Source organism: Littorina saxatilis, linkage group LG2, assembly GCF_037325665.1.
Source record: "Littorina saxatilis isolate snail1 linkage group LG2, US_GU_Lsax_2.0, whole genome shotgun sequence".
Classification (NCBI taxonomy): domain Eukaryota; kingdom Metazoa; phylum Mollusca; class Gastropoda; order Littorinimorpha; family Littorinidae; genus Littorina; species Littorina saxatilis.
In genome coordinates, this window is record NC_090246.1 from 12408828 (window position 1) to 12428911 (window position 20084).

The 20084-nt window shown below is 41.0% G+C and overlaps 1 protein-coding gene across 1 annotated transcript in view; it reads right to left on the reverse strand.

Annotated features, from left to right (window-relative positions):
- The window catches only part of LOC138957168 (uncharacterized), a 51158-nt gene extending 32756 nt beyond the window's left edge, over positions 1 to 18402 (reverse strand). The window contains exon 1 of the mRNA XM_070328329.1: positions 17992 to 18402. Within this exon, the coding sequence (XP_070184430.1) occupies positions 17992 to 18370 (379 nt within the window). The 5' untranslated portion in view covers positions 18371 to 18402. The remainder of the gene's footprint in view (positions 1 to 17991) is intronic.
- Positions 18403 to 20084: the final 1682 nt, after the last annotated feature.

Sequence of the window (20084 nt, forward strand, 5' to 3'; positions counted from 1 at the left end):
ATGGCAGACCGACGAGGCGGTAGAAATGCATTAAGCAAAAAGAAATCAGTGGCTAGACAGGGTGTATCAAAGAAAATTTTCCATATTTATATAATATTTTAATGAACAATTGAGTGTTGGTTTTGTTGTTATTGTTGTCAGACTCAACAGGTCCTGCATTCTTAAATGTCTCAGCTATCATATCCGGGTATTTATTAGTGAGTATTTTGTATACGTTCTGCACAGTCGGATTTACATTACTTACATGTGTTTTCTTTTGCTGATACTTTAAAGACGACATTTTACCCACATTGTCAATTACAGTGTTTTTGTTATTTGTGTGAACAGCTATCACCCGGGAGTTTCTTAGTAAATATTTTTATTACCAATTCAGTGCCCCATATGGCTTTTTGACCAATCAGGACGGATTCTAGGTGACCCTCAAAATGTTATAACGTTCAGGCAGGGACCATTTTTGTTTATCAAGCTAAAAATGAACAAGACAAAGTAAAAATTTAAATCAGCAATATCAGTGTGATTTATTCTAAAGAATGACACTTCAAATGCTGTCAGATAATACTCTCTTTATCTAAAAAATACAGAAAAGCGAGTTTTGTCGGTGGGTGCTTTACGGAACAGCGAGGCACCGCCCATCCTCTGAGTGTGCAATGCCGACTCGCTCACTTGAAATCTAAATTATCAAAATTCGGAAAATCAAGTGAAATTGGGTCACTCGCTTTACGTCAAATGTATCTTTACGTCATTTCCCATCCGTCTGGAGTCGGTTCTAAATCTGTCGCTCTCTGTTCAACATGAAAAAGCGAAGCAACCGAAACGCATGTTCAACATGGTTTGTTGTGTGTCAAACGCATTTGACCTGTGAATATTCATCACGTAAGGTGTGTTACTCTGATTGGCTGACCCAGGTCACGAGAATTCTTTGACTGACAGGCATAATCAGGTAGGAGCGCTCCAGTTCCCATTGCGGCTGTTCTGTCTAATTCGCGGGGTCGCTTCGAAATTTCTTTTGGTCGAATTAAACGGTAATAAAACCGTTATTTCTAATATGCTGACTGTTAGCAAATGATAACAGACATGTCTCACAAACGATATCAGCATTCGCCTAAAAGGCTCATGCTTGATATCTTTTTTCTCGACATGTGTTATCATTTGCTAACAGTCAGCATATTAGAAATAACTCATAATGACGTTCTGCGTAGCTACAACGTCATCATTTGAGGTCTCTTTTGCCGAGACTTGGGAGGTTGATCAGACGACTGTAAACTTGCGCGCAAATAGAGAATACTACATGGCTTGCTGTGTCGTACCAGATTTACACGAGTTGTTTTTTTAAAATATTGAACTGCGAGCGAAAGCGAGCTGTTCACTATTTGAAAAAGCAACGAGTGTAAATCTGGTACGAAACAGCAAGCCATGTAGTATTCTCTATTTGCGCGCAAGTTTACAGTCGTCTGATCAACTTGCGTGTATTTTACTGAAAATGTCCTGCAGTCGAGGCAGCTAAATTGAAGACGCTTGTTTTGGAACCTCGATCTCTTCTAAAGCCTCGTCAAATCTATTACGTCAAAGCAAAGAAACGTCACTCTGAAAGTGTTGCGTGACGTGTTAGTTCTAAAAATTCATCCAGGGTAATTAGCGAGCGCAATCTTGTTTTCTACAATGACGTTTGTCTCGGTGACTTTGGCATCATAAGCAGTGGAAAAACAGGTCCCTGCCAGACTTGCTTGACATGACCTCATTTAAATGATATACACACGTGTGATTTGAACGATTATTATCTCACGAGTGTCTCTCTCACGTATGTAGAGTAAAATGATTTATACATTTTTGGGATTAAATTGAAGCCGTTGCTGTAATAACTGTCTCGACTTGAGCAACACATAATTAAGCCATCGAGAAAGGTTTACAAGGTGCCTATTTAAAACCAGTCCGACAGATGGGACGTGCACCAATGAAGGACCAGTGATCAACTATTCCAAAAATATACTTTCCTTGACATAAACTTGGTTTTAGTTCTCGGTCCTAAATATAGGTCAGTCAGTTGTGCAAGTTTCCGTAAAGACCTCCCCCCCCCCCACACACACACACACATACAAAGCGACAAGAATAGCCCATGGACAATTTACAAGACATTATCAGGTTTACAATGTTAAGGGAGAAAAACCGACCCCAGAAACTATCCAGCAGAAGACCTTGTCAGCAGACAACGAGATGATTTAGGCTAACGAGGTTGTCAACGAAGGACTTAAGAGGACCCTAGCTGTGTCTGCGAAGAAAGAACGGACGGCAGCCTACACTAGCGTAAGCCCATTGCAATGCGGGGACACTGCTGAAAAAAAGAAGCATTCTCTCCAAACATTGTGGAGATTTCTTCTCTTTTACCTGCAAGTATATATATGCTCGATCTCACACTGTCTTTAAAACTGTTTACACAAAGTGTGTTCAGTTTAGACCGTATAGGCTGAACTTAAAAAAATAAATAAAAGGACTTTCAATTAGCGACTCTGAAAGCATTTATCTTATCTGATAACGTTTTCAGTAAGACCTTTTTAGTAAGACTGTATACTTTGCGCACCCTATTTCTGCAGCGAGCATCTCACAGGAGAGTTGCTCTGTTGGTGGTCTGGTCCTCTGCTGGAAGAGAGCTGAACTCATGATCCTCGGGTCAAATTTAGAATCCAGACCCAGAGGGACACATATCAAGTTATTTGATGACTCTAATGCGTGTGACCCCCGTGCAGGCGGCTCTGTACATCTTCACACGCACACACCTGGTTAGCCCGAATCTTGATGCTGATAGCTTTCCAGTGGGAAAAAGCGACCCGAACTTTTAAGGAATAGGATAAGAAAGTTAAGTATTGAAAATGAAAAATGAAATTAAAAAGAAAGCAACCCATTTCTTTGTGTTGATTCATGATTTGGAACATTCACGGTCTATTTGTTTCAGACTTAATAGGATAAGAAAGTTAAGTATTGAAAATGAAAAATGAAATAAAAAAGAAAGCAACCCATTTCTTTGTGTTGATTCATGATTTGGAACATTCACGGTCTATTTGTTTCAGACTTAATAGGATAAGAAAGTTAAGTATTGAAAATGAAAAATGAAATAAAAAAGAAAGCAACCCATTTCTTTGTGTTGATTCATGATTTGGAACATTCACGGTCTATTTGTTTCAGACTTAATAGGATAAGAAAGTTAAGTATTGAAAATGAAAAATGAAATAAAAAAGAAAGCAACCCATTTCTTAGTGTTGATTCATGATTTTGGACCATTCACGGTCTATTTGTTTCAGACTTAATAGGATAAGAAAGTTAAGTATTGAAAATGAAAAATGAAATAAAAAAGAAAGCAACCCATTTCTTAGTGTTGATTCATGATTTTGGACCATTCACGGTCTATTTGTTTCAGACTTGACTAAGTATGGTCGTAATGTAAGCATCCTCCAGGGAAAGAGGCCGTCATCTTTCAAACACTGATCGCACTAAATCACACGCCAATCGGCAGAACGTCATCAGCGAAAGACTATTCGTGCGAGTTGGAAGGATGCTCTTGGTCTTGATACGCGCTCATGTGTTATTTATTCATGAACTTTTATATCATGCTAGTGTGTTTTTATACGCACTTAATCTGAGGATATTTTATTGGTTTTAAGTTTAACTAAGATAGAGAGAGAGAGGGCGAGAGAGAGAGGGCGAGAGAGAGAGAGAGTGTGTATGTGCGCGCGCGCACGCGCGCGTGTGTGTGTGTGTGTGTGTGTGTGTGTGTGTGTGTGTGTGTGTGTGTGTGTGTGTGTGTGTGTGTGTGTATGTGTGTGTGTGTGTGCCGTGAGAGACTGCATAGGAATTTTGATGTGTTTTCGTGCAACTCTAAAGTCTTTTTTTTTTTTTTTAATATTTTTTTTCCTGTTTTTTTTAATTTTTTTTACAACACATTATACATTACATCACAGTTCACATCGCCACATACATACATACATACAACATGCATAAAAAAGAATGATCTAGAAAAGAGAGAGAAGTAAAGAGAGAGAGGGGGAAAGTTAAAGAGGCACTGTTTAGGACTGTTTGACTACAACAACTATTAGACCCTTAAATAATATTGATTACTAAAAGATTCAAGTTTACAACAGAGTATATATCAAGATACTGTTAACGAATTAGGGAGGAGGAGTAGAGCCTAGTACTGGACAGTTTTCATGAAACCAGGTTAGAATATGGTTGCCAGAGGCGGTCAAACTTATCTTCTGCTAATCCCCCCTTGTACTTTTCCAATAAATATCTACTTTTCAAAAATTTCAAGAATATCGGAAGCATCGGTCTTTCAGAGTTCCATTTACATTTGTAAATATAAAATTTGGCCAGTAAAATAATGAAATCTAAGGCTTTATCAGTGAACATATTTTCCTAAACTCCAAACAATACCACCGCTTCCGAAAACCCGAAATTAGTAACATGATAACAACTATTATTTAACAGTTCCTGTAGTTCCTGCCAAAACCTGTTAATATGCTGGCAATGCCACATCAAATGATTAATTGTTTCTTCCTCATTGTTACAAAACGAACAATTAGAAGATTCAACAATTTTTCTCAGAAATAAGTAGCGGTTTGTGGGCAAAGACCTATAAATTAACCTCAGCTGGAACCATTTTAGCTGACAATCAACTGTTCTCTTATGACATAAGTAAAAGATCTTGTTCCAGCTGAGGTTATCAAAAATACCATTCCATTTTACTCTAAATTCTTAGTAAATGTGATACGGTTTAGTGTTGTTAGTTTTAAGTGCAATCCTTAATTCTTAGTAAATGTGATGTATCCTTAATTCTTAGTAAATGTGATGTATTTTATGTCTGTGATCACCAGACACCGCATGGCAATTTTCCTTGTTTTTATAAGGACAGTAAACTTTTGAGTCTTGAGTCTATTCGGAACAACGATGAACTCCCTTCCGCGGCCATTACATGGCGTTATATCTAGGACATGAACCCAAAATGACGAGAAATCTTTTCAGTGGGAGAGCTCTTGGGGCAATTTCACTCACAACGATTCCAAAAGGAGATACTGTACTGACTTTGTTATCTTTCTTGGGGTGAACACATACTAGACATATTTCATTAAATGCGGTTGTAATCTTAGTATGTCACAAATGGATTTTTTCTGACGGAAAAGGAGTATCACACCAGGGAGGGGGAGAGAGAGAGAGAGAGAGAGAGAGAGAGAGAGAGAGAGAGAGAGAGAGAGAGAGAGAGAGAGAGAGAGAGAGAGAGACACACACACACACACACACAGAAAGAGACACAGATATACAGACTGTGTGAGAGAGAGAGAGAGAGAGAGAGAGAGAGAGAGAGAGAGAGAGAGAGAGAGAGAGAGAGAGAGAGAGAGAGAGAGACAGAAAGAGACACACACACACAGAAAGAGACACAGATATACAGACTGTGTGAGAGAGAGAGAGAGAGAGAGAGAGAGAGAGAGAGAGAGAGAGAGAAAGAGAGAGAGAGAAAGAGAGAGAGAAAGAGAGAATAAAAAAGAGAGAGAGAGAAAGAAAACGAGAGAGAGAGAGAGAGAGAGAGAGAGAGAGAGAGAGAGAGAGAGAAAGAGAGAGAATTTTTGATTTGATTTGACATTTATTTTACGACGGTAACAGAAAAAGCAATTACATGCTTTTTTTCATCCGGCCCTCGCCCATTGAGGGGTAACAAACAAGAAGAAATAGAAGATAAGTTTAACTGTAGTACAAATGACATATTTACCATAATTAACATGTCAAGCAACCAATAAGACATTTTCAGATGCATTGTGATTCTTTAGCAATGCTTGAAAATTATATATAACAGAGAAATATTTGTTTGTATAAAAAAAATTATATATACTTCATGCATTATATATAATCATGTTTTTCAATATAATCAGAGAGTACAGTTATATTTTGCCAGCTGCTTGATAATATTTCTTATAAGTTTTGTAAAAGAAACAGCATGTAATATTCCTTAAATGATGTTTCATGAATTCGTAATTTAATTATATTAGGAATGGCGTTCCACATAATTGCTCCAGAATATGATAGACTCGACTTGTACAGGTCAATTCTTGGAGTTGGGGTAATTAATTTGTTACATTTTCTATAATGATTTATTTTGAAATTTGAGGCAATGTTTGTAGGTGCATTCCCTGACATAATTCTATACATCATCACACCTTTGTTATATATATGCAAATCTATCTTTGATAGGAAGAATTTGCAATCGTTTATAATCAGTCATGGAAAGAGATGTATTTTTTAAAATAATTATTTTAACAGCTCGTCTATGTAAACTGCCCAAATGTTTCAAAGTGTTTGCACTTGCAGAGTCCCACACTGTGGAAGCATAGTCAATAGCTGACTGAATAGGGGCGGGCGTGTAGCTCAGTCGGTAGCGCGCTGGATTTGTATCCAGTTGGCCGCTGTCAGCGTGAGTTCGTCCCCACGTTCGGCGAGAGATTTATTTCTCAGAGTCAACTTTGTGTACAAAGTGTGTCTACCTGTTTTGACCAAGACAGGTTATTGTCAATGGTTATTCCCAAGACTTTATGGCTATCAACTTCAGTAACATCTTGATTTCGTATTAGCAATGTCGGAAATCCAGATGTTAGATTTTGTCTTTTTTGCCTCGTGGTAAGTAGCATGCATTTAGTTTTATTTGGATTTAGTGACATGTGGTTTAGTTTTGACCATTCAAGTAATCGTTCAATGTTTTCTTGGAGGATATTTGCTAGTTTAATAAGATCTTGGTGACTAGAATGAATTGTAGTATCATCTGCAAATAGTTCACACATGCATTTTACAAATAGAGAGAGAGAGAGAGAGAGAGAGAGAGAGAGAGAGAGACAGAGAAAGAGCTAGAGAGAGAGAGAGAGAGAGAGAGAGAGAGAGAGAGAGAGAGAGAGAGAGAGAGAGAGAGAGAGAGAGAGAGAGAGAGAGAGAGAGAAGGGCAGGCAGAGTGAGAGGGGATAGTTGTCCATTATTTTTTAATCTCTGCTTGCACCAAAGGGTTAGCAACGTATTACCCTCTTAATAACTACCCAACGCCAGGCACCAGAACATCATCAGCGAAAGACGATCCACAACAACGATAAACCCCCTACCTTGACCACCCCTTGCCGTTATATCTAGGACATGAACCCAAAATGTCGAGAAATCGTTCCAGCGTGTACGCCCTAGGGGCAACTTGATCAATCGTGTCAGGGTTGCTGCACTAGCTTGTAAGACCCTAGCCTGCCCCCTGGGGTCGGATCTGGGGTCCACTTGGTCGGTTCCGATTAGTGATCTATGAGAATGTCTAGACCGATGATGACCGGTAAAGAGACCCTGCGGACAAGTGCTGCTACACACTACAGTCTCATGGACCATGTTCCTCAATCCCGCTCTAACCTTGAACTCTTTGGTACGGGCTATTGTGGGTGTGTTTGTTTAATGGTGGATTAAATGCATGATTACACCTGCGAGGTAACTCGCAAGTCACACCCACCATGCAAGATACCCCGCAGGTGTAATCATACATTTAATCCATTTGATTGATGAAGGTGTCTGAAAATGTAGTGTCTCTTAATTCTTTCCCTTTGTGGTCATCCTGTAAGCTATTATAACTTGAAGCCAGAGGTAGTGCGCTTTCTACAGTATCTCTGTTGCAGAACATGCATAGTAGACATCGTTTTTGACAACTAAGGACCAAGTGTTTTACACATTAGACTGAAACAACTATCTCATGTTGTTTTGGAAATATATGCATGGCAAAACTTTGAGCAGCGTTATAAAAGTAGAAGACACTGAATCTCAAGACACACTTTTCTACTCCTGATTGGGCTGTTAAGGCAATGAGCGGCAGTAAAATTAAACTTGGAGAATACATGGAATAACCTAGTTTTCTGGGTAGAGTTATTGAAGAGACTTATACAAATAAATGTAAAAAAATGAAATACTAATGGACACAGACCGCCGTTGCTATGGAAACAGCTACCATATTGGATGTTTAGGAAACGGTTTTACAGCAACATCATACATCAGACATGCATAATATTTGGCACACGGATACACATGACTTGTATTTGCAATCATATAGAACGATATTTTGACTAAAGACTACAGTTGAATGTAAATTATTTTTTGTAGTAAGGATTAATGTGCATATTCATTAATCTTTATTTCAAAAAATCATTTAAATTCAACTGTAGTTTTTTGTCAAAATATCGTTCTATATGATTAAAGACAAAAGTCTTGAGTATCTTTGTGCCAAATATTAAGCATTTCTGATGTATGATGTTGCTGTAGAACCGTTTCCTAGAAATCCAATATGGCGCTGTGTATGCCAGTTTCCATAGCGACGGCAATCTATGTCCTTTTGTTATCGCAATTTTTTCATTTTTTTATATAAGTCACTTCAATAACTACCCAGAAAACTAAGTTACTACATGTATTTTCCATGTTTCATTTTGGTCATTCTAGTGCCGTTCGTTGCCTTAAGGCCGTAACGACGCATGTCCTAAATAGATATAATGACGTCTGGACACACGCAAGGTTCCCGAAAGCAAAGAACACAGGGCTGCTACATGTGAGGATGGCCGAACAAAGGCAGACACAGAGACGGCATTGTTATGGTACACAAACGCAAACCTGCTGGCAAAGTGTCAAAGGGTGTCTTTTGTTTCATAGAAAACAATCATATTTTAAAGAAAGAAAGAAAGAAAAAAAGAAAGAAAGAAAGAAGTGAGGTGATGGCTGGAGGAACATTGCAGGAGACGACTCCGGGGCTGAGGTGCATGAAACAAAACTAGGTCCCACGCAACTGGATGGGAACAACCCGCGGAGTCTGATTGGTAGAAATTACAACAAATCTCTATTTCAACCAATCCGACCCCGCCGCTGCGTACCACGAAGTTCGGTCGTTCCTAGTTTCGCTTCGTGGACAAAATAACTCAGTACATTCGGTACAGTCACCTCAAATCTTATTAATCCGAAAGGTCTTACCGACAAAACCCCAACAGTAACAATAAAACCCACTAAAATTAAGTTGTCAGTCTGGCAGAGAAACTAAGCAAACATTGTCCTGGGCAAAAATAGGCGCGACTTTTCTATATCTGCACTGACATCGTCACCCCATTGCAACCCCAGGGACCTGCAATGTAAACCTTCCTCTCTCTGCTCTCCAGGAAGAAAGCCAGGGCACGAAAATAGAATTACTGAATTCTACAAATCACAGAGCGGAATAGAAACGACCCGGGGCAGATGCTTGAAGTTGTTCTTCTCTTGCCTGTTCAGGCTATCGCATACTAGAGCGAGCCACCTTAAAAAAAGTGTCAACAAAAACAGACAAATCCAATCAATTATCTCAATTTTGCGCCACTGCCTCTGTGACTGGTCGACTAGAATGTCTCTTCAAATTTAATCAATAAACATCCAGATTTTTTTCTATCACACTTTCCCTTTCTTTTTCCTATTGTTTTCATGACATCACGTAGAAGGGATCAAAAACGTAAAGAGCTGATTGTCACTTCCAGCACTCTGTCTGCGTGCCTGTCTCCCCCCCCCCCCATCTCAGTGTCTCTATCTCTCTCTGAAGGTGCGCGCGCGTGTGTGTGTGTGTGTGTGTGTGTGTGTGTGTGTGCGCGCGCGTGTCAGTGTGTGATGGTGTATTTGTGTGTGTGCGTGCGTATTTACGTTCACGAACATTTGTGTTTGTGTGTTCAGGTGCGTGTGTTTGCGAGCGCACGTATGTGTGCGAGAGAGAGAGAGAGATAGAGAGAGAGAGAGATAGAGAGAGAGAGAGAGAGATAGAGAGAGAGATAGAGAGAGAGAGAGAGAGAGAGAGAGAGAGAGAGAGAGAGAGAGAGAGAGAGAGAGAGAGAGAGAGAGAGAGAGAGAGAGAGAGAGAGAGAGAGAGAGAGAGAGAGAGAACGAACGAACGAACGAACGAACGAACCAACTTTATTTTTCGAGGGTAATGGAGTAGATACAGCAAAGATCTTTTTTCATCCAGCCCTCGCCCAAGAGGGAATTAACTAAGCAGTGCATAATATTGAAGCAGAAGAAGAAGCAAAACAAAAACATAAAAACATGGTTATTAGAGAGAGAGAGAGAGAGAGACAGACAGACAGACAGACAGACAGACAGACAGACAGACAGACAGACAGACAGACAGACAGACAGACAGACAGACAGACAGACAGACAGAAAGAGAGTAGGACATCATAGGTTTAGAATCAGTGCTTGCTACATCGGGTTTAAATCTAAAATGTTGATTATGCCATACTTTTTATAACAACTTTTACTGTCATATTCCTTTCGTGAGCAAAATTTAAAAAACCCAACAACCTCGAAATACGTTCTGGTCCATGTCAAGAATAGACACGCACAAGAAAAACTCAGGAAGTGTATGGCATTGTAAAAGGGCATAAATACATTTTGTAACTCAAAAAAAAAAAAAAATCGACAGAACAGTAACAAAGTAAAACAAGAGATGACAAACAGATAAACACAAAAAAAAGTATAAAAAAAAGAATACAAAAGATCGATAGCTGACAATCTTCAAAACAAAAGAGAAAAAGACAAAATAAGAGAGAAAGAGCACTGATCTTGTTTTGCAAAGGAAAGTTCACAAAAGCCATCATGTCAGAAGCGTAAACATCAAATTAATCTGAAACCGAAAGCGCAGGATCACAAATACATAGAACAGAACTGTTGTGCTTGTGATGGTGTCGTTGCATGTGCATTAGCTGATTGCATGTGTGTTGTTTGCGATTAGTTACATCTCGTGTTGTCATCATAACGCAACAGAACAAATAAATAAAAAAGATTTAAAAAAAATAATAACCCAGGGAAGCCACAATAGTCACGCAATGTGTCTCTTTCGTTTCTGTTCATGGGAATTTTTTTATTTATATGTTTTCATTAGACGTGTATTTGTCGACAAGGTTGCATTGCACACATATTTAATTACCATTCTTTGCTGCATGCACTCCATTTCTAACTATCCGTATATAAAGGTTATTTTTGAAGTAAGGTTTCAAATCAGAAACGTATTTTTTTAATGTCCATACGTATCAGATTACAAGCTGTAAATAGACTGGATGAAAGACAAACGGGCAAAAAACCAACAAACACAATGCAGGGAACACAGCATCTCTCATTTTCACTAATCCACTCCTACTCCCCCAGCTATCTCCACCCACACATTGCGTGGAGGTACTGATTAGGAGTTTAAGAACATCTTTGTCTATCATGTTTTCTTTTGCATTTACAATCTTGAAAGAGAGGGAGAGAGAGAGAGAGAGAGAGAGAGAGAGAGAGAGAGAGAGAGAGAGAGAGAGAGAGAGAGAGAGAGAGAGAGAGAGAGAGAGAGAGAGAGAACTCAGAACTCAGAACTCAGAACTTTATTACACAAGGATAAAGGTTTTAGGCTTAGCCTAATCTTCCAACCTGTCCTTCTAACATAATGTCATCTGACGACAAGTCTAAAACAAAAACAAACAAAAAGCAAAACATAGCAGCAATGCATCGTTAAACGGTGCCATAAACAGGCTGTTTAGTTTCAAGAATAAGGGGGAGGCGGTCGAGGAAGTACGCATTCAGATTGACTTCACATGCATATAAAATGAAAAACTTAAGAGCATTGCATACACAATCACAATACTCAATGAAAACAAGATTTCAGGGGGCAGTTTATATTGTCATCAAGTGTGTATGCACTCGCCTTTTAAAGGCTTTTAAAGATGCGGATCGTTCGATTCCATTTGGTAAAGAGTTCCCCAGAGATGAACCTGAAAAAGAACAGCTTGATGTATAAAGATCTATGCGTGGAATTGGTGGGAGTAAATTGTGAGACCCATACCTCTTCGTGGCGTGTGTCTCAGAGAGAGAGAGAGAGAGAGAGAGAGAGAGAGAGAGAGAGAGAGAGAGAGAGAGAGAGAGAGAGAGGGGGAGGGAGGGAGGGAGGGAGGGAGGGAGGGAGGGAGGGAGGGAGGGGGAGGGAGGGAGGCAGGGAGGGAGGGAGAGAGAGTTTTTGTTTTCGTTTGTCTGGTTGTCTTTTGTTTGCGTCGTGTCTAAAATGTAAAAACTGCCTCATTCGTGAAACGCATGAGAATAGCCAAGTTACCCTTATGCAAAAGGCTTAACGGTACATAATTCCTTAAATACGTAGGTTTTTGAAAAATAATTGAAATGACGTTCAAACCTGGCCAATGACAATGAGTTACCAAGATATGTCTCGAAACTTGATTTTGTAGTTTAACGGCTCTCATCAATAACTGGTTTGCACCAATGATCCACATGTGCAATTGCGAATGCGCATTATTGATCTCATAATTGGAATAACTCAATTGTCAATTACACAAAACAGGTTTCTTAGTTTGTCAATTAATCGCCTTATCTCTGAACCGACCATGATTTTGAGGTTCGTTTCTCACATTACAAATAATTAGTCACTGCATGATTAAGAAAAAATACGTTGAGTACGTTACAACTATTTATGAGTTACTAAATTTAGCTGTTTATTTAACGAAGTGGTCAACTGATTTCACATTTTGAAACGACGGATGCATACACTTAATTCTGTTATCAATGCGGACTTGTTTGTGTATTGTACGAATCTAATTTTTTTTAAATTTCTTTGTTGAAATATGTGAATTAATGCATGAAGTCTTCATTTCTGTGATAAATTATTGAACACATCGAGAATGGACGATACTATACTGCTTGCAAAATCCAGCTGTTATGTTATCAAAACATGCACTTAAAACTAGAGAACAATGTGAAGTTAATCGGAACTGACCGAAAATATTGACCCGTTGTAAAATGGTGCTGAACTTTTCATCCTCCGAACGCCACCCACTCTACAATGTACCTCACTGAGTGATAGAATCCGAAACTTCCTTTGAACGCCACCCACTCTACAATGTACCTCACTGAGTGATAGAATCAAAACTTCCTTTGCATACCTCACCCCCACGCCCACACACGTTTGCAATTTTACAATGCACTCCTTTTAATGCATCCCCAAATCCTACTGTCAACCCTTCATGACCCCACACCCCATCTAAATCCCACCTCAAGAAAAATACCCGTAAGTTGTAGTCGTGAATGTTAAAGGAAATATTTTTGTCTCGCGCCAGCTTAACGCCTCACGATTCCCCTGCTTCTTTAGGCAGTCTACGAAGGTTGACAAAATATGTGGGGTCATAAACAAAGCGAGGTGCACAAATGGATTGCCCGCGAACTGATTGAATTCATGCGAATTTCATCAGGCGTACAGCAAGAACAATTCCATGATGACCGCGGAGTTTTTAAGCAACATGAAACAGACGTAAAGAACTGCCGCTGAGTGTATTTATCTCCCGTAGGACCAAGCCCTTTACCTTGAGTCCCCGGATGCCCGCAGAGCTAGTGCTGCAATTGCTATTTGCTGTGGTTAAAGGCACACTCCTTCTCGTAAAAACATTTCGGCTACCCGTCTCAGATTGGCCTGGCTTTAACACGGGATAAGACCAACCCTCAACTTGGTCATTTGCCAACATTGAGCAGCCTGGGTGCTCTCTGTCAGGACGAGCGCATTTTGTTTAATGAATTAATATTCACACACAAAATCCTATTCACCACAAGCTGTCAGGGTATTTATTTTAGCTATGTGAACAAGTGGAGGAAAGATCTGATTCCATGTAAAAGCATGGCCAGATGTGAGACGGCGAGGAGTGTGCTTTTAACGGCGCTTCTATCTCGTGCAATCTCAAACAACACTAATAGTAAACAGCCCTGTCCAGGCATGTGTTTCCCTTGAGTTCCGACCGAGTGCTCTGAAAGCAAGGGCTACAATTTCCATCTGTACCGTCCTCGCGAAAACCATCATCTGAAACAGCACAGACCCGATCAGGCATTTCCCTTGAGTTCTGGAGTCGCCACCAAGAGCTCCAAGGGAAATTGTTATGTGTTCTTTCCTCCTTGTGTTAACCATCACGCAAAGCACCACAAACCGACCTGTCCAAACTTTTACCCTGCGTCCCGACCGAATTCTGCCAGAGCAAGGGCTGCAACTCTCATCTGTACCTTCCTGTTGAGTCCTAACTTAGTGCTCTAAAAGCAATTAATTCCAACTTCATCTGTTCTTTCCTCCGTGTGTACACCATCATGTAAATCAACACAGACCTGTCGAGGCGTTTACCTTGAGTTGTTAATTCCTGATCAAGAGCTCTCAGAAAATTTGTTATGTGCTCTTTCCTCCTTGTGTAAAGCACCACAGACCTACCCAGGCTTCAACCTTGAGTCCCGACCGAATTCTTACAAAGCAAGCGCTGCAACTTTCATTTGTGACTTCCTTTCGGTGTAAACCATAATATCAATCAATCAATCAATATGAGGCTTATATCGCGCGTATTCCGTGGGTACAGTTTTAAGCGCAGGGATTTATTTTTTAATTTTTTTAATTTTTATTTTATGCAATTTATATCGCGCACATATTCAAGGCGCAGGGATTTATTTATGCCGTGTGAGATGGAATTTTTTTTACACAATACATCACGCATTCACATCGGCCAGCAGATCGCAGCCATTTCGGCGCATATCCTACTTTTCACGGCCTATTATTCCAAGTCACACGGGTATTTTGGTGGACATTTTTATCTATGCCTATACAATTTTGCCAGGAAAGACCCTTTTGTCAATCGTGGGATCTTTAACGTGCACACCCCAATGTAGTGTACACGAAGGGACCTCGGTTTTTTTGTCTCATCCGAAAGACTAGCACTTGAACCCACCACCTAGGTTAGGAAAGGGGGGAGAAAATTGCTAACGCCCTGACCCAGGGTCGAACTCGCAACCTCTCGCTTCCGAGCGCAAGTGCGCTACCACTCGGCCACCCATAATATGCAAAGCACCATAGGTCTGTCAAGGCGTTTACCTTGAGTTCTTGATTCCGCAAAAAGAGCTCTCAGAGAAATTATTATGTGTTCTTTCCTCCTTGTGTAAACCATCACGTAAAGCACCCTAGACTTGTCAATGCGTTTGCCTTGAGTTCTGAATTCCAGCTATGAGACTACGTGCTACAAACTTCTTCTGGTCTTTCCTTCTTGTGTTAAACATCACGAAAAACAACTCAGACCTGTTCAAAGTTTTACCTTGAGTCCTAACTTGGTGCTCTTAGAGCAAGTGTTGCAAAACGTATTTGTACATCTCCCTCGAGTAAACCATCATGAAAATCCCCACAGACCTCATCGTCGTGATTAATCCGGCAACACACTTTGTCTGCAATTTATATCGTCGTTATTAGTTAGGAGACAAACAATTGTCATCGTCGTGGTTAGTTTGGCAACACACTTAGTTTGCAATTCTCACAGTTGTGGTTAGTATGGCAACACACATGGTGTGCGATTTTCATTGCTCTGCTTTTGCGCCAAAGCTATGTTGCAATATTCATCGTTCTTTGTGTTTTTGTTTGGCACCAAACTCAATCTATAATTTTCATTCTTGTGTTTAGCTTTGGCACCAGACTCGGTTTCTCGCCCTACAGGCCAAAATGTTGGGCCGTTCTTTCTTTATTTGGTGTTTAACGTCGTTTTCAACCATTCAAGGTTATATCGCGACGGGTTGGGCCGTTGTATTTCGCGACAAAGTATGTGTTTGTGCATTTTTTGGGGGTCGTTGTGGGTAAGTTTGGCATCCAACTCGGTTTGATGCTTAGGTAGGTCGGGGCAAACCAATGGGCCTCTGTGTTTCGCGACCAAAAAACCAACAACAACACACACACACAAAAACAACCAACCAACCAATCAAACAAACAATGGTGTGCAATTGTCATCGATTGGTTAAGTTAAGCACTAAAATCAGCTTGACGCTTTAGAATGGCAAAACATCGGGCCGCTGTATTCCGTGACAAGAGGCGTTGGTGTTTAGACTGATGGGTCCTACACTCCTTGAATACGTTTTTCTGTCGGTGCGCAGCTGCACAAAATGGGATTGGATTGCCACTCAAACTGCTTTTCCATGGCCCTGTTATCCGCCGCTTGCAAGCTATTTGCTTTATTTACTGTCTTTTTAGAAGAGAGAAAGTCCATTCCAAATAAAACACTCCACTCGAGAAGCTGCTTGTGAAGAATGGCAAGAAGACACGAAAGCAAATTTAAACCACCAGAAGACGGAGAAACAGAGGTAGGAGGAGAAGAAAGAAGAAGGAAGGAAGGAAGAGAAAAAGGCACAGGAGGAGAAGAATAACACTAAGTATGAGAAAGATGAAAAGAGAAGAGGTACAAGAGGAAATAGGAACAACTGTAAGAAGAAGAAAAGGAATTGAACGCAAAATGTCAAGAACGATTATGAGGCCGGTCATGTGTTACAACACTGCAGCATACATATTTTGTTTTTAAGGCATACAAATCAATTGTGTTTTGTTTTTCTCGACACTAGGAAAAGTGAAATTAAGACATCCAGAACAGATTCTGCTTGTCACGCTTACAAAAAAGATTTTTTTGTCGTTTGTATGATATCACGTCTTAAAAGCATAATTCAGGTCCATTGCGTACTTGTCACTAAAACAAAAATAGATAATAAAGTTCTTAAAAAGATTGAAACGTTGATTAAACATTTTTCAAAGTAAGAGGAGGTTAGAGCCAAGGATTGGGGTTGAACGTTTGGGAACTGGAGAGCAAGAATTGTGACCAAGAGTAAAATCTGTTGACATATAATGCCACTTCGTCTATCTCTATTTTGAGATCACTCGAGATAGGACAACTTTGCATCCTCAAAGCTTTTGTTCTTGCTCTTTTGTCACATACCTTTACAAAGCTGCTGTATGTGACGCACTTATCAACAAAGCATGGCAACTTGACGCCTACTTTCGTTCCCTGACGGTGTTCCCTGTGGGTAGTGGTTATTTAAAACTGAAAGGCAAGTTCGTGTTGTTCTTAAGAGCTTTGCCCTCACTGGGTTACGTTTCCACAAAACCCTTTGCTTTAACGGCTAATTCTGGAAGAATAGCAATGGTTCTGCTTTCCTTTTGCTGGTCTTCCTTATATCTGAAAGTACATCTTGGTCGTTATGCTGAGGGAGCCGTTAAATAAAGGGTCGTTCTGGGAGGTATCACTGTAATGCTACGAGTATGCTTCCTTTATCAGTGTTGACCTGACAATGATATGAATTTGACTTGGGCCCTCCTCCTGCTGTTAAAACTGTAGGTCTTGCAATTGTATTTTTCCTATTTTTTTCGTCTACCATAGGGTTGACAGTCTCACGCATCGTCTTTCCGGTTGTCCACGGTATGACTGACAATCACCTACATACATTATCTTCCGTGTTCGCTTTATTTTGGCTGATGTCTAACAGCCACCACTGTGCACCCTCTGTTGTAAATCTATCTTGAAACCTACAATCATACGCATCTTCTTCGAGTTCGTCTGCTTTATAATGACAATCCTATGCACCCTTTAAAGCTTCTTGTAACCTATTTGTGAAAAGTTATACCAGTCCTATGCATCCTCTTCGGGTGTGTCTATTTTGTATCCAACATCTAAATGCATCATATTCTGTTTCGTCGACTCTATATTTGACACTCGGAGGCGCACCTGTCTACGCCTGTCTAGTTCATTTACTCCTCTTGTTTGTGAATCTATGTTCGAGCAACACCTGCTCTTTCCTCCGGCGGTCCTGCCCTACATACACAACAATTGCAGCTACAAACACTCAAGCAAATGCATACAGGAATGGAGGGAAAAGAGACACACGTGAACATGGAAGCAGCAATTCGCCTCACACAACAATATACACAGAAACACATTGAAATATAGAGACGAACACAAGCACATAACTCAGAGAGACAGGCATATGGACGGATACCTAACCTATCAATCCGTCCAGCCAAGACACAGACACAGACACAGACACAGACACAGACACAGACAAACACACAGACAGACAGACAGACAGACACCACCCCATCCCCCTCTACCAACCACAGACAAGAACACAAGCAGTACTCACGCATGAAGTGAACGATAAGACCGATGAGAAGCGCCACGACGACGATGACGGCGAGGCAGACGATGAAGAACTTGAGCAGGAAGCGGCGCCGTTTCTTCTCGCCGAAGCGGATCTCGGGCACGGTGCCCGTCCCGGGCGGCAGGGAGTGCATGTAGTCCTTGGCCACGGGCACGCGCCCATCCTGCTGCAGCTGGCCCCCGGAGGACGAGTTGCCCCGGGCACCCCCACCTCCTCCCCGCACCTTGTGATCCCTGTTGTCCTCCTCGGTGAAGAGCGGGTTGTCGTAGCAAGCCTGCAGAAGATTCACGTGCTCGTCACCCACTTTGCGCTGCAGTGCACGGAGCGGGATGTCCCGCAAGAAATGACCTGACATGGACATGTCCCAGCTATGACACCCACCGGGACCAAGTGGGGGAGTTCTAATGTGGTCTTGAGTGTTTGATGAATAGTCAGACTGCACGTTTTTTTTCTGAGGTTGTACGACCTTTTTATTTGGGCGTAGTTCAACGTACAGAGATAGAGTGTTTGATGAACAGTTCTGGCTGCAAGAATTTTTTCTGCTGAGGTTGTACAACCTCTTTGGCGTAGTTCAACGTACAGAGATAGATAGATAGAGAGAGAGAGAGAGAAAGTTTGGGTTGATCGGGATTTTCTTGACCCCTGGTAGTGTGGTATTAAGTTGAAGCCCCCTGGGTTGTTGTCAGTTGTAGCAACGAGAACGAGGGGGTAGTCGGGTGTGTGAGGTAAAGAGGTGTAATACTAAATGTTAGTTCCAGCAGCCACGTTTCACTTTGTTTAGCTTTTGACAAAAGGGAGGGGGTCTAAAGCAGAAACGTCGGTTGCACGCTCCTCAAAGTTTAAGCCCAAGTAGTGGCTTTAAAGGTAAAACACCCCCTACTGAAATCGGCTGACTGTGCAGCCTGGCTATCTATCCGTTGCAACACCACGGCCAATCGTCTGTTCCGAGTTTAAGTCTCTTAAGCTTTTAGCAAAAATGAAACGCCCCTACTAACGCCGGCTGAGTGAGGAGGACAAAAGAAATTAAATGAGTCCTGTGAGTCTCCTTGTTTCAGGCAGACGAAGTGCGTATCGCGGGAGATGTGTATGTGCTGCACAAGACCAGTTCTACATCACAAAAAGGTTCGGATTCATCTTCAAACTTTTGGGGACGGCAGCCGTAAAAAAGGTATTTGCAATGTCAATCAGTTCCCTGAAAGATCTGGGGACGTCACCCGCCGTCTAAACGGCCATAGCAGCAGCATGCAGACCAATTCTACTTGCATACACACAAACGCCTGTGTTATTTATCTTGCACTTAGTCCATTATGATCATACAAACAAGTCACAAAACCTAAACATGGCGAGTTCCGAAGATTTCACACACAAACGTTTTTACTCAGATAACTACGATTGTCACCGTGTGTACATCATTCACGAAAGCAGAGAAGAAGGGTTGGTTTCAGTTCAAAGAGACAGTTACGTTGTGTCTATTGTCAGGTTAATAACGGATATTTTCTGCTTGCTGTGTCGTCATAGCCAGTCACAGCATCATGATATACTGTTTTTGTGTGTCGATTCTATCTGTCTGGCTGACTGCCGGTGAGCTGAAATGATTTGTCAATCGTCCGTGGCTAAGTCTAGAGCAATCCTGTCATCTTCATCGTCAGAGCAACCGAGCATCACACAGGACACATTCTCATGATACTAAAATTGTCCATGGAGAAAACATATTTCTTTCGAAATCTTTCTGAAAATTCTTCTTGGTAGAGTTTTGATGAATGGTTTTGACAGCCAGTTTTTCTTCTTCTAACGCTGATGTACTGCCACGTTGGCGTTGAAACTGTTGTTACGAGTACTGGAAGGTCTGACTCTGGCTCTAGCGTCGGAGTATTTGCGGTCTAAGAATGAATGTAGGAAACACGACCACGATTTAGAATCCGCCCGAGTTTGATGAAATATGTGGCCGTTATGTTAAACTCTTGTGGTGATCCTCTACAAATCAATATGATTTACGTCCGAACTGCTCAAAGCTTGAGTCACAGCACGGGACACAGTAACTCCTTTCACTTTCTGTACGAAGAACACAAACACTA